The following is a 15440-nucleotide window of genomic DNA, read 5'->3' as shown; positions in this document are numbered from 1 at the left end:
AAATAGTAAATATATATGTGTGTGTGTGTGTATATATATATATATACACATACACACATAATATACTCAAATATTTTAAAATTAATTTAAAAATTTCACAGTTTGTGTGTTATTTGGCTATATCAAAGGGTAGACTTTGTTATTTTCTCTCTGACAAAAGCCTTGTCTTATGTGCAGATGATAAGAGGACGCCTGTGTGATGATACCAAACCTGAAACATTTAATCAATTGTGGACTGTTGAAGAACAGGTAGTAGATATTTCAAAATCATGTAGGCTTAAAAAAAAAGTAAACAGTTAACATTAGAGTCAGTATTATGAGGCTGGGTGCAGTGGCTCACACCTGTAATCCCAGCACTTTGGGAAGCTGATGTGGGCAGATCACTTGAAGTCCAGAGTTCAAGACCAAGCTGGCCAACATGGTAAAACCCATCTCTACTAAAAATATAAAACTTAGCCAGGCGTGGTGGTATGTACCTGTATGATCCCAGCTACTCAGGAGGCTGAGGCAGGAGAATTGCTTGAACCTAGGAGGTAGAGGTTGCATTGAGCCAGGCTCATGCCACTGCATTCCAACCAGGGCAACAGAGTGAGACTCCATCTCACAAAGAAGAGAGTCCATATTATGAATTAAGTGTATGTTGTATGTGATCCCTCTTAACCATGAGTTTTAAATATTTAGGCTTATTTTTCCGTACCTTTTTGTGTACTTCAAGAATTTTGGATTTTGAGAATGTGTAAACTCTTGTTTGGGTATAATTTTAAAAGAAGGAACCTGGGTTTTCAGAAGGCAGTAGAAATGGATGGAATAAAATAGATGTTTTGTAATGTAGCTTTGGGAGAGAGAAAAACCTGAGGCCAGTAAAGCTGAGCTTTAAGTGCATTCTTATTTTTGTTGTCGAGGAGAGATGAGGAAGCCAAGTCAGTTCTGGCATACAGCTAGCATTGTCTTTTGGCTAATGGCAAGGGTTGTTTATAGGTGAAGTTTGAGGCACATCTCGGTCTCATATGGATATTAACCCCACAGCTATACATTTAGCAGTTTATAAAAAGCTTTGAGATATCTTTATTTATTTAAAGCATCCAGATTTTTCTGCATCTTTAGGACTATGAGAAGATACAGGAGACAGGAAAGAATATTAAAATCAAATATTTGCATTTGGGAAAAGAAGGAAAAGCCTCTTTTAATAGTCCAAATTTAAGTGAATTTACACGTTTTTGTCAAAACTGTACAGGAAAGCCTGATGTATTCTAGTTAGAAAATATGGTCAGTGGAAATCACTAAAATGTGTAATCTACCAATTTGTTTACTTATTTTCTGTTTCCTTGTGCAGTCTTTTTACTTAAGTGAATAGAAAACTTTTGTAAGCTCCTTCATAAATCTATTCTCTAATTTCATTGTTCCCTGTGAATTCTTAAGTTTCTAACTAGAAATTTTTCCTACCACAAGCATTTCTAATAATGTATCCCCCAAAGGTGGGATTATTACACTTTGAAATGGAATGTGCATGTATTTATTTAGAAAGTCAATATTTAAAATTAAATACATATTTTCTTAAATTTGGTCTTGGGTATGGCTTAGAAAAAGCTTGAACAGCTGCTCATCAAATACCCTCCTGAAGAAGTAGAATCTCGACGCTGGCAGAAGATAGCAGATGAACTGGGCAACAGGACAGCAAAACAGGTAATTGAGATGACTGCAGATTGCTGGCATGCTTTTCGTAGTTTTTTAATAAAGGAGAATAATGCAGCTGACATCGGGCAATCTGACATAACACTTTGAGCTACAGAGTGCTGTAGTGTGTGTGTGTGTGTGTGTGTGTGTGTGTGTGTGTTTTAATTGTATGTATATTTGTTGATTTCAGAAACAATTTGAGATGTTTCTCTTTGGATCATTACAAAATATTTTAAAATGAACGTATAATGGACTCAGTTTCTCTTGAATGCTTACTAAGCATACTAATTGTATACTTTTTGGTTATACTGTGCAAACAGATTTGTTTCATTGCCTTAGTATTCTCTGGTTGTCTTTCTAAAACTGTATCTTGCTGTTTACTCCTTCATATTCCCATCTATATTAATAGATGTGTTTTTATACTACAAACATAAGTGTTCACAAGTTGAAATATGTGTTTAGCTTTGGAATCAAATTTAAATTTACTTGAATAATTTTTCTTTTGCTCAAATTTTAAAATATATGTGTATTTGGTGGCAGTTTATTGTTATTTCTAGATTCATGATGAGCATTGAATTGTTAGCATTCATTAGATACACATGTACATTTTAATTTTTAAAAACGACTCACGTATTGTATGTCATCTCATTGTGTTAAGAGACTTGTCGTGTTTCCTTAGGTTGCCAGCCGAGTACAGAAGTATTTCATAAAGCTAACTAAAGCTGGTATTCCAGTACCAGGCAGAACACCAAACTTATATATATACTCCAAAAAGGTAAAAAGAAAATAAATGAAAGTAAATTGTAGATTAAATTTATTAAAGTAAGAATTGCTATGTAAAAATGTACACATTTGACAGAATAGCATTGTTTTATTTTAAAACCTCTATTGTTTCTAAGCATTTCCTTATAGTGTGCATAAATGCAGGATAAGGACTCCATTGTTGCTGCTCAGTGAAATTCTTTGAGCTTTAATGAGTCTTCATTATTTTTTGGCAGTAATATGAATGAGTGCTACTTGAAAGATTTTAGATTCAGAATATGTTAGAAAGGACTTTGTGAGGGTAAAGTTTTTAGGATATTTGATTATTTAATAAGTACAATCAATTTCTGTTTTGTAGATAATGCTACCTAAATCCAAGAATAGAAAGGGTTATTATGATATTAAAGCCAGTCACAGTGGTGTGCACCTGTTGTCCCAGCTACTCAGGAGGCTGAGGGACGAGAAGTACTTGAGGCCAGGAGTTCAAGTCCAACTTGGGCAACATAGTGAGATCCCATGTCTTTAAAAAACTAAAATATTTTATTTAATGCTTACTACAATTCTTGAAGTATAAATAGTTTTATCTTCACTTAACTTATAATAATATTCATAGCTAACTGTTTTCCTTACTGTTGAGGGCTCTGGGCCAGGCTCTACTATTCTATAACCTTTCATTAGATAAGGAAACTGGGCCCTCAGGTATGTTGAGTAAATTATCTAGTCACTTAGCTGTTAAGTCTGAGAACCACTGATTCTCTCATTCTGATGCCAAGCTTTTCCCACGATTCTCTGTTGCTTTCTACGGTGGAGAAGCTACTGTTTAAAACAGAACACTGCATTAAAATGTAGCTAGTTTCTTATACTTATAAAAATATATAATTGGCTGTTTTTCATTTTCTTAATAAGTTATCCTGGTATTTTCCCTTCGCCACCACTGCCATCTTTCTCATAAAGGGAAGCTAAGAGTATATCTATTGCTGTTACCCTACCATATTGAAACCACTTAATTTTACATTAAGTATATTGTCTATACAGTTTCATGCTTTACATATTAAAAAACATTTTTTTTAAAACCAAGATTTGGAAGCTTGTTTTAATTTGCCAGTTGTTTTAAATATTTTAGATTTCCCACCAAATATAGGATAATTTGTGTTAGATATATAGAGTTCATCCTATGACTTTGGGATATTGGAACCTTACATTAACCAGTATTCTACGTAAGAGGTCTAATTTTCATGATTAATTTCTAAGCTAACTTTATAGATATGGTGTAACCATATGTTAACATATCCATAGTTAACACTGGATAATGATAACAAAAGGAATACTGGAGAAACTACATGTGTTTTTTTCCCTTGGGTATATTGTATTTTGGCTGTGAAGATCTAGTACAGCTTTAGTTATAATGATTGTTTGCCAGTATAGTTAAATTTGGGAACAGGTGAAATGATGGTTCTCCATGTAGCTGAGGGTATTCTTTGTGACCGTGCTACTGATCAAGACAGGCAGGCTACATAGTGGTGAAAAGTGAGAATTTGGGCACCACACAGGCCTAGTTTGTAATCCTGGTTTTACCACTATCTAGCTGCAACACACTGGACAAGAAACTTAACCTCCCTGTCTTCAGTTTCCTCATCTTTAAATTAGAGGTGATGATAACTACTTTATAGGAATGTTGTAAGGATTAAATGATACTGGCATAGAGAAGCTTGTCCAATCCATGGCCCATAGACCACGTGTGGCCCAGGACAGCTTTGAATGTGGCCCAACACAAATTGGTAAAGTTTCTTAAAACATTACAATTTTTTTTTTTTTTTTTTTTTTTTTTTTTTTTTTTTTTTTTTTTTTTTTTTAGTGTTAGTATATTTTATGTGTGGCCCAAGACAATTCTTCCAGTATAGCCCAGGGAAGCCAAAAGGTTGGACACTCCTGGCATAAAGTAAGCAGTCAGTCAGTGTTAGATAAGTATTTTCAGATATTGATAATGTTACAGAAATTTTTCTTTTACTGGATAGTTTTATGTGTGGCATAGGCCACTTCATCCTCTCTGATCTTTTATAAGATGATCATAAGAGTTCAGTGCAGCCAGCATTTGACTGCCAAGAGTGGAGAATGCTGGGGATACAAATATAAGGTAGATATTGAGCATGTGGTCCATTTTACTGTTGTTGGGGTACCTCCCCTACATTTTCTTCTTCTTTTTTTTAAGGCTAGTTGTGCTTTAAAAACCCAGAAAACATAGAAAAAGCAACAACATAAAAGTGTGCTACAGGATAGAGGTAAAATTCTTCTGATAGACTTGTTGGAAGTAAATTTGTATTTTTATATTTTCAGTTCTTATAATGATTTTTCACTGTCCCAATTAAAAATTTGTTTTCTTACTTAGTCATCAACAAGCAGACGACAGCACCCTCTTAATAAGCATCTCTTTAAGCCTTCCACGTTCATGACTTCACATGAACCACCAGTGTATATGGATGAAGATGATGATCGATCTTGTTTTCAGAGCCACATGAACACTGCTGTTGAAGAGGCATCAGTAAGTTATCTATTTAGTTATTATACACATCAAGGTATAGAAGGAGAGTAGGATTTTCTAATTATTTTCACTCTTCAGAGAATGTTGGTTTCTCCTCTTCTAATGAACAAGTCCAATGTATAGTTTTTAAGTAATGTGCTTTTGTGAAGAAAATTTCAAACATACACAAAAGTAGATTACTATAATGAACCTTAACAATTATCAACATGTAGCTACTTTGTTTTAACCTCTACTCCCTCCCTACCCACCTCAACTCTGCTCTGGATTATTTTGGAGCAAGTCCCAGATATTATACAATGTAATTATCATGTTTATAATAAAAGATAATTTGTTATACAGTGAAATATATAGTCACCAGTTCATTATTTTTTTTCCTAATTTGTTCATTTGGGTTTGGATCCTCATAAAGCCTATAAATCACAAGAGGTTCATTCTCCCTCTTTTACTTTCCTTTTTTCCCTCTCACAATGTTTTTGTTGAAGAACTTGTTCATTTGTCCTGTAGAATTTTCCAGTATGGATTTTATTGATTATATCTCCTTGATGTCATTTAACCTGTTCCTCTGTTTTCTGAATTTCCTATAAAGTCATATTAGGTCAAGAGCATTGGTCAGATTGAGATGTATTCGTTAGGGTGGGCAGGACTACTTCATGTGTACTTTTATCAGCCTGGTTGCCTCTTTTTTTGCCATAAAAGCCATTGATCATTGCCTAGATTCTTTAGATGTTACAAAATAGTGATTACGCTGTCATTTCTTCTTCATTTACTTGATGGCCTATTCTATAAAGTAATCCCCCTGCCTCCCAATCAACTATTTGGTTACTCTGAGGTACATATAGAAAAGGTGGGATAATTGCTCAATTCTCCCTTTATTTATATTTATTTATTTATTTATTTTTGAGACAGTCTTACCCTGTTGCCCGGGCTGGAGTGCAGTGGTGCGATCTCAGCTCATTATAGCCTCACCCTTCCAGGTTCAAGCTATTCTCCTGCCTCAGCCACCAGAGCAGCTGGGACTCCAGGCATGCGCCACCACGCCTGGATAATTTTTGTATTTTTAGTAGAGTTGGGGTTTCACCATGTTGGCCAGAATAGTCTCTATCTCCTGACCTCATGATCCACCTGCCTTGGCCTCCCAAAGTGTTGAGATTACAGGCATGAGCAACTGCACCCGCCTGTTTTCGTGTTTTTAAAATAATGAGTTCAGGCTGGAAGCGGTGACTCACGCCTATAATCTCAGTACTTTGGGAGGCTCAGGCAGGCAGATCATCTGAGGTCGAGAGTTCAAGACCAGCCTGACCAACATGGAGAAACCCCATCTCTATTAAAAATACAAAAAATTAACCAGGTGTGGTGGCACATACCTGTAATCCCAGCTATTAGGGAGGCCGAGGTAGGAGAATTGCTTCAACCCAGGAGGCAGAGGTTTCAGTGAGCCAAATCTAGCCATTGCACTCCACCCTGGGCAACAAGAGCAAAACTCTATCTCAAAAAAAAAAAAAAAAAAAAGAGAAGTGATTAATATCTGCTGTGTCTTAAACAGCATTTGTGTATAATTTCATACTTTGTGTTTTATTAGAATTGTACATCTGAGAAATATTTATTTAAACTTACTATTTATCAGGCTTTGCTATGGGTTAGATACATAGTTATAAAAAAATATGTTTGATCTTTATGCTTATAACTCAGTCTTGTGGGAGGAGATAAATGTGTAATTATATCAGTAAATCACACATTTTAAAAGTGCTTCAGGCCAGGTGCTGTGGCTCACACTTGTAATTCCAGCACTTTGGAAGGCCAAGGTGGGAAGATCACCTAAAGTCAGGAGTTCAAGACCAGCCTCGCCAACATGGTAAAAGCCCCATCTCTACTAAAAAAAAAAAAAAAAAAAAAGCTGAGCATGGTGGTGTATGCCTCTAATCCCAGCTACTTAGGAGGCTGAGGCAGGAGAATTGAGTGAACCCGGGAGGTGGAGGTTGCCAGGAGCCGGGATCATACCACTACACTCCAGCCTAGGCAACAAAACCAAAATCTCTATCTCCAAAATGAATGAATGAATGAATGCATGCATGCTTCAAAGGAAAAATAGATGCTAACCTAATTATTTGTGAGGTACTTAATTTAGATTGGGAGTTTCAGGGGAAGACCTGAAAAGGTGATAGTAAAGATGGTACTTGAACTATGGATAGCATTAGGAGTGGTGGTGGAGTACTTAAAAGAAGTACAGTTTGGCTAGGTGTGGTGGTTCACAACTGTAATCCTAGTACTGTTGGAAGCTGGGGCAGAAGGATCACTTGAGCCTAAGTTCAAGACCAGCCTGGGCAACATAGTGAGACTCCATCTCTACAGAAAAGGAAAACGAAAAAAATATCAGCCTGGCATGGTGATTCATAAAGTCCCATCTGTTCAAGAGGCTGAGATGGGAGGATCACTTGAGCCTGGGAGGTTGGGTCTGCAGTGCACCTGGATGATGCCACTGCATTCCAACCTGGGCGACAGAGGGATAATCTGTCTTCGAAAAACAAAAAGGCTGGACGTGGTGGTTCACGCCTGTAATCCCAGCACTCTGGGAGGCTGAGGTGGGTAGATCATGAGGTCAAGTGTTCAAGACCAGTCTGGCCAACATGGTGAAACCTATGTCTCTACTAAAAATACAAAAATTAGCCTGGCATGGTGGCATGTGCTTGTAGTCCCACCTACTCAGAGGCTGAGGCAGAATTGCTTGAACCCGGGAGGTAGAGGTTGCAGTGAGCCAAGATCATGCCACTGCACTCCAGCTGAGCAACAGAGTGAGACTCCATCTCAACAACAAAAACCAAAACAACAGCAAAACCCAAAACCCTCAGAAAAAAACACACAAAAATAAAACCCAAAGGCACAGTTTGACAAATTGGCAAAATACAATAGAGTGGATTGGATGTGATATAATTTTTGTTGTTGATTTTATTTATTTTAAAATGATGACCAGTTCAAATTATTCTAACTGCTTTAAAATAGCTACTCAAAATGTATATTTATGAAGCATTTGATGGAAAAATTTATAGATTTTTGTTTCTCTTTTCAAAAAAGCGATAGATAACTTATATGTTATTTACTGTGTGGCTTCAAAATCTGTATATAGTTGTAGCCCCATTTGATATTAGTCCCCCTTTAAGTAAGTTTAAAGTTTAAAGTGGAAATCTTTGAGGCTTTAAAAAAATTTTGTTTTAATTATGGTAAAATACATATAACATAAAATTTACCATTTTTACAGTATACAGTTTAGCAGTACTGTGTACAGTCACATTACTGTGCAGCTAGTCTCCAGAGCTCTCAGCTTATATGACTGAAATTCTGTACCTATTAAACATCTCCCCAGTCACCCTTCTTTCTAGCCTCTAGCAGTCATCATTCTGCTTTCTGTATCTATAAATTTGACTACTCTGCATACGTCAAATAAGCGGAAGCATGCAGTATTTGTCCTTTTGTGACTGGCCTGTTTCACCCAGCGTATGGTCTTGAAGGTCCATCTATTTTGTAGCATGTATCACAGTTTGCTTCCTTTTTAAGGCTGCAGTATAGTCCATTGTATACCACATTTTGTTTATTCATTCATTTGTTGATGGATACTTGTGTTGCTTCCACGTTTTGGCTGTTGTGAATAATGCTGCTGTGAACATGGGTATACAAATATCCTGTTTTCAGTTCTTTTGGGAAGTAGAATTGCTAGATTCTGTGGTAATTTTATGTTACATTGTTTGAGGAACCACTCTACTGTTTTCCAAAGCAGCTCTAACATTTACATTCTCACCAACAGTGCACAAGGATTCCAATTTATTTACATCCTTGCCAATGGTGGTTATTTTTTATTTGTTTTCTTTTTTTAGTAGTAGCCACCTACTGGGTGTGAAGTGATTTAATTTTTCTTAATCTTACCCTTGCTGACCACATTTAATAATATCCTTAGAATTTAAAAGCAAATTTAAAATTTTTAAAGTGTTTACACTCTTTGCATTTGTAAAATATCTGTATTAAGTAAATTTTATGACATTTCTTAGTATATTATCTAATTATTTGGGTCACATATTTATTAGTGTATAGCATTACTTATGTCATCTTTCTCAGTGGGGATATAGGGCGGTAATAACAATTATCTAACATATTTAGTTGACAAGAATTTGAAATGGATGAAACATGGTGGGGCCAGGCATGGTTGCTCACCCTGTAATCCCAGCAACAAGTGAGGCCTAGGTGAGCAAATCGCAAATCGCTTGAGCCCATAAGTTCGGGACCAAGCTGAGCAACATGACGAAACCCCGTCTCTAAAAAAAAAAAAAAAAAAAAAAAATTAGCTCAGCTTGATGGTGTGTGCCTGTCATCCCAACTACTCAGGAGGCTGAGGTGGGAGAATTGCTTGAGCTTGGGAGGTCAAGCCTGCAGAGAGCCCCTGCCATTGCACTGTACCCTGGGTGACAGAGTGAAACCCTGTCTCTAAAACAAACAAACAAACCAAAAAAAAAAAAACAAACAGGAAAAGTGAGAGATAAGATAGATGAAGTGTGAAATTGTAAAGAATTTCTTATTCAGCTGAAGACTTTGGACTTGATGTTATAGATAATCAGGAAACCACTGGGAGCTTTTGAGTAATGGTAGAGGCAAAGGAGGGGGTGGATACTAGAGGACCAATTTGAGAGAGATTATAGAAAGTATTAAGAAACGACAGGATTTGTTACATTCGGTATAAGACAGAGTGAAAAACTGAGGATAACACTTAGATTTCTGACTTGGGCTGTTTTCTGTAAGCTTTCGTTTTCTTAAGTAAAATAAACATAGCACTTAATAATACCTATTGTAGCAGAGGAATGGGAGAGGGCAGGGCTTGTCTGGTCCAGGATTGGGAATTTACAGAACATGGGTCAAAGAACTGGGGATCCTTTTAGGAAATTAGTGAGCATGGGATCAGTCATTAGGTAGCAAAGGAAAGTAATGGATCCTGGGTGGCAGAGCACAAATGAATTGAGAGAATAGGTAGTAGAATAGTGATTAGAAATTTCAATGAGATTAAAAAATAAGCTGATTATTTGGGATGAGAATATGAAAGAAGTCGAAGTAACAGTGGAGGTAGGAAATCTAAGCTTAATATTTTGGATGTAAAACACTTACAGTTGAAGGCAAGGTCCAAGGTATGGCTGTTGGAGTGGGAGACTGAGAAGGAATGAAGATGAAGGTCATTTCAGTAGAATCAGTCTAAGATTAGAGGCCAGAAATAGGGAATTGGGCATCAGTGATAATCTTGAAGTTGCCTAGGATGATGAACCACAGTGTTGTCAGCAATTTTAAATATTCAAATTTTGCATGTTGACACTTGGAGTAGAAAACTACTTGTCGATTGGGAGGTGGGGGATGGTTCTGAACATATGTATCTAAAAGTTCGGAATCATAAATGAACTTTATACCTTGAAAGCCAGTTTATTAAGGGATACTTCAACTTAATACATTTATTTTATTTTTTAAATTTTGAGACAAAGTCTCGCTCTGTTGCCCAGGCTGGAGTGCAGTGGTGCAATCTTAGCTTACTGCAACCGCCACCTCCCAGGTTCAAGTGATTCTCCTGCCTCAGCTTCCCGAGTAGCTGGGATTACAGGTGTGGGCCATCATGCCCAGCTAATTTTTTATTTTCAGTAGAGACAGACTTTTGCCATGTTGGCTAGGTGGGTCTCGAACTCCTGACCTCAAGTGGTCCACCTGCCTCGGCCTCTCAAAGTGTTGGGATTACAGGCATGAGCCACTGCACCTAGCCTACTTAATATATTTATGTAGTTTTTACTGTTTTTTTTTTTCTTTTATACTCTTCTAAATAGTCATCTTTGTAACTCAGTTCATGCTATTGAGTAAGAGACAAATGTACTACTTTGATCATTGGGAGTACAGAGCAAAAAGCAAGAGTAGAGATTGGTTTGCTTGTTATTAAGAAAGTGTCATGTTTACAGGAGCAAATGTAAAAATCTGTTAGATCGGAAAAGAAAAACTTCCTTAGATGAGAGAGAAGTAGATTACAAGTCACTCAAGTAACCATGGAAATGTAAAGATGGGATTGGGTCTGCAATAGTGTGTGACAGAGGTAGGAATCGTGGCCATCTTCCCCTTGTCCCTGTGTTGAAGCAGTCTGCTGCAATTCACAATTACTGTTGTGTTTAAAAAAAAAAAAGGCCTCCAAAAGCATTCTTGGAAAATACTGCTAATAGCAGCACAAATTTTCTGAGTACTAAAAGATGTTTTGAAAATTAAACTGTCAGTAGAAAAATACTCTATATCAGTATTTCTTACACTTAATTCACTTTAATTATCAAACTTTTTTTTTATAGGATGATGAAAGTATTCCTATCATGTATAGGAATTTACCTGAATATAAAGAACTATTACAGTTTAAAAAGTTAAAGAAGCAGAAACTTCAGCAAATGCAAGCTGAAAGTGGATTTGTGCAACATGTGGGCTTTAAGGTAAGTTCTACGTAATCTTGGTATTAATTTAATTTAATTACTTTTTTGAGACAGTCTTGTTCTGTTGCCCAGGCTGGAGTGCAGTGGCATGATCTCAGCTCACTGCAACCTCTTCCTCCCAGGTTCAAGTGATTCTCGTGCCTTAGCCACCCAAGTAGCTGGGAATACAGGTGCACGCCACCATGCCCAGCTAATTTTTGTATTTTTAGTAGAGATGGGGTTTCACCATGTTGGCCAGCCTGGAGTATTCATTTAATTTTAAAAGGGCAATAAGAAATACTTTAAAGTGGTTTTTGGAGTGTTAAACTCCAGAATTGCTAAGCGTGTAGGAAAAAGTTTATCTTTTATCCCATTCATTTATATGAAGTAGTGGTGCCATCGTTCCTGATAATGAAGCGTTTATCACTTAGTAGAGTGAAGATAAACATACAGGTAGCTATAAATCGAGGTAAAATGTGAGAGACTTTTGTTTAGCTGTTTCTCTTTTTGTTGCTGTTCTTCATGAATCAGAAATGGGTTTTTTCCCTGTCTGATTGAGAGGCTAATAGAAATACACTTATTCCACAGAATTTTGTAACACACATTATGTTTCGGGCACTTTGCTAAGTACTAGACATTTAGCAGTAAACAAAACAGACTCAGTTTCTGCCCTTACGCTGTTTTCATTCTCATAAGGAATTCAGAAAAGTTAAGCAAATAGTTGAGTGTGACTAGAGTACATACTAGAGAGTAGGGGCAGCAAGTGCCACCTTGGAAATTTTTGCTCAGGAGCTCACACTATGCTGAGAGGTTGGGGAACCATTGCATGATTTTAAGCAGAAAGTAACATGAAATTTACATTTTGGAAATATGATTCTAGTTACTTAAACTATGAGGGGTCATGATGATCTTTAGGAAAGCAGTGGCTTTGGAACTGAACAGTTCTTCCCCTCATTATTTTGGCCATAGTGTGGAGACTTAATTAGATGAAGGAAAGACTAGAGTCAAGAACACTGGTTAGAGATTCTTTTGATAATGTAGATAAAAGATGAGGGTGTCCTGAACTTGACTGGTGTCTGTGGAAATAAAGATTGACAAGTTTGAGGAACCTTTAAGCATTAGAATTGACTTGGACTGGAGGAAGTAATAATGAGGCCATGAACTTGGTGATGTTGGTGGGTACACATGAAAGTATTGATGTGTGTTACGACTGGTAAACCAAATTGAAAACAAAATTATATCTTTGATCCTCTTGAGTAGCCAGTAGCCATACTATATTAAATGATTTTCCCTCTTGATCTCTCAGCGACACTGCTTCTCTATTAGAGATATTCCTAACTGGCAGCTCTGGCCTTTCAAAGAGAAACTTGCTTCACTTCTCATAATTTAGCTGCAAAACCTAGCCATGGCTTGTTTGCCAGTCTGCCAGCCACTCTAGTTGGTCAGATGATCAAAGAAACTAGAAATTATATATCCTTTGATTTCTGAAAGTGCACAGAACACACTGAGGACTATTGTGATGCCACCATGCTGAGAAAGAGCTAGATCTGCCTTTTTGACATGAGGCATTTGTTTAGGGAGCAATTCAGTAAGATAAAAGTTGGGATAGAATTTTATGGTTTCCTGGGTTAATGTTAGCCAAGAGAACCTGTTGAAACAATTCTGTATCATATTTACATATATGGTTTTAACTATGCTATTAACTCAGTGTTTCTCAACCATAGCCATCATACAGTGGTTTGAGGTTCCTTTCAAGTAGATGGTTACAAATAACAAAACGCCCAAGTTGGAGATGATTTACTTTTAAACATTTTTTAATAAATTTAAGCTGAAGATTACCCCTTCTAATGTTTCTCTCACTCACCTGTATCTTGATATTGAGTGGATGGAATTTTGTGTAGTTTGCCAGAAATTGTCTCTAACATGTAACCATTTGTGTGCTATATTACTATCCTGTGCATGAAGAGAGAGATGTCTATGTGCACATCATGTGTTTCCTTGCGGAAAATAAAAATGGTCATGGAACAGTGTAACTGAAAACCTTTTCTCTTTGAATCTTACAGTGTGATAACTGTGGCATAGAACCCATCCAGGGTGTTCGGTGGCATTGCCAGGATTGTCCTCCAGAAATGTCTTTGGATTTCTGTGATTCTTGTTCAGACTGGTAAGTGTTTTCTTCACTGTCGGTCTTCAGCTTAGACAAGAAAAGAGCTTCTCAGCCATTAGTGAATTTGATTTCAAACATAGAAAATATTAATAACCACACTTAGTGAATTAAACTTTGTTGTTCTAGGCAATTTTTTTCTGTAATCATACCACATGGCAAGTAACTTTCATTAGAGATTTTGATAGATTAATGGATTTAAACAGAGAGAGCTGTGAGGAAGCTTTGTAAGATACAGACTAAAATGCATCCAATACCATGTAATTATATGTGTCTTTTTTTTTTTTGTAGCCTACATGAAACAGATATTCACAAGGAAGATCACCAATTAGAACCTATTTATAGGTCAGAGACATTCTTAGACAGAGACTACTGTGTGTCCCAGGGCACCAGTTATAATTACCTTGACCCAAACTACTTTCCAGCAAACAGATGACATGGAAGAGAACATCATTTAGTAGTCCTCTTCAACACATAGCAATGGTATCATTGTTAATTATGTGCACAGTTTGGAAAGATTCTCTGCTTTCCCAGAAATGACACTCACAGCATGAGAGCTTCCTGAGTGTTCTCGTCAAGTACAGCTCTGCACCGTTGTGGCTCTAGATCACTGTTCAGCAGCTGAACATTCCTGGTGAGCAAAGGGTTTCCCTGGTGAATTTTTCACCACCGTGTTTTAGGTGGTGATCTTACATGGGTGAGATGGAATGAGAGCACACATTAAAGAGAGAGTAAATTCCAAAGGTTTCAAAGAACTTGGTCATAGATATGATAATGAGAAGACAAAGTATTTATATTAAAACAGTTTAGTAGCTTTCAGTTTTGTGAAAATAGTTTTCAGCACAGAAACTGACTTCTTTAGACAAAATTTTAACCAATGATGGTGTTTGCTTCTAGGATATACACTTTAAAAGAACTCACTGTCCCAGTGGTGGTCATTGATGGCCTTTAGTAAATTGGAGCTGCTTAATCATATTGATATCTAATTTCTTTTAACCACAATGAATTGTCTTAATTACCAACAGTGAAGCACTACAGGAGGCAACTGTGGCATTGCTTTCTTAACCAGCTCATGGTGTGTGAATGTTATAAAATTGTCACTCAGATATATTTTTTAAATGTAATGTTATATAAGATGATCATGTGATGTGTACAAACTATGGTGAAAAGTGCCAGTGGTAATAACTGTGTAAAGTCTCTAATTCACAACATTAATTCCTTTAAAATACACAGCCTTCTGCCTCTGTATTTGGAGTTGTCAGTACAACTCATCAAAGAAAACTGCCTAATATAAAAATCATATATATGGTAAAAATTTCCCTCTTTTGTAGTCTGCACAAGATCCATAAAAGATTGTATTTTTATTACTATTTAAACAAGTGATTAAATTTAGTCTGCGCAGTGAGCAAGAGTTCACATGCATTCTTTTATACTGCTGGATTTTGTTGTGCATCATTTAAAACATTTTGTATGTTTCTTCTTATCTGTGTATACAGTATGTTCTTGAATGATGTTCATTTGTCAGGAGAACTGTGAGAAATAAACTATGTGGATACTGTCTGTTTATATTATAGAATGCTTGTTGTGACTTCCTTTTGGTTAGATTTTGGATTTTTTTTTTTAACCAATGTTAAAACCAGAAATTGGTATTTTTAAAAATGGTTTGCCTCACATATTTAAGAGTTTTCTTTCTGTTGTTTATGAAGAATAAGGAATATCTTATGGATAAGAGGGTGATCTTAAGCAACCCTGTAAAATATGGTAATGTTTTTTACTCAGCGTGTGCTGAAACACTAAATTAAATGAGCTTACAAAAAGGAAACACAGACTATGGTTAAAGAAA

The 15440-nt window shown here is 36.4% G+C and overlaps 1 protein-coding gene across 11 annotated transcripts in view; it reads left to right on the top strand.

The window, feature by feature from the left end:
- The window catches only part of ZZZ3 (zinc finger ZZ-type containing 3), a 124116-nt gene extending 108943 nt beyond the window's left edge, over positions 1-15173 (top strand). For all 11 annotated transcript variants that reach the window (XM_074381037.1, XM_074381030.1, XM_074381038.1 and 8 more), the window contains 7 exons: positions 178-249; positions 1582-1683; positions 2354-2449; positions 4823-4975; positions 11320-11454; positions 13497-13597; positions 13889-15173. In XM_074381037.1, coding sequence (XP_074237138.1) covers positions 178-249; positions 1582-1683; positions 2354-2449; positions 4823-4975; positions 11320-11454; positions 13497-13597; positions 13889-14033 — 804 coding nt within the window. In that variant the 3' untranslated portion in view covers positions 14034-15173. The remainder of the gene's footprint in view (positions 1-177; positions 250-1581; positions 1684-2353; positions 2450-4822; positions 4976-11319; positions 11455-13496; positions 13598-13888) is intronic.
- Positions 15174-15440: the final 267 nt, after the last annotated feature.

Source organism: Saimiri boliviensis, chromosome 11 (genome assembly GCF_048565385.1).
Source record: "Saimiri boliviensis isolate mSaiBol1 chromosome 11, mSaiBol1.pri, whole genome shotgun sequence".
Taxonomy (NCBI): domain Eukaryota; kingdom Metazoa; phylum Chordata; class Mammalia; order Primates; family Cebidae; genus Saimiri; species Saimiri boliviensis.
This window is presented reverse-complemented; position numbering and strand designations above follow the sequence as displayed.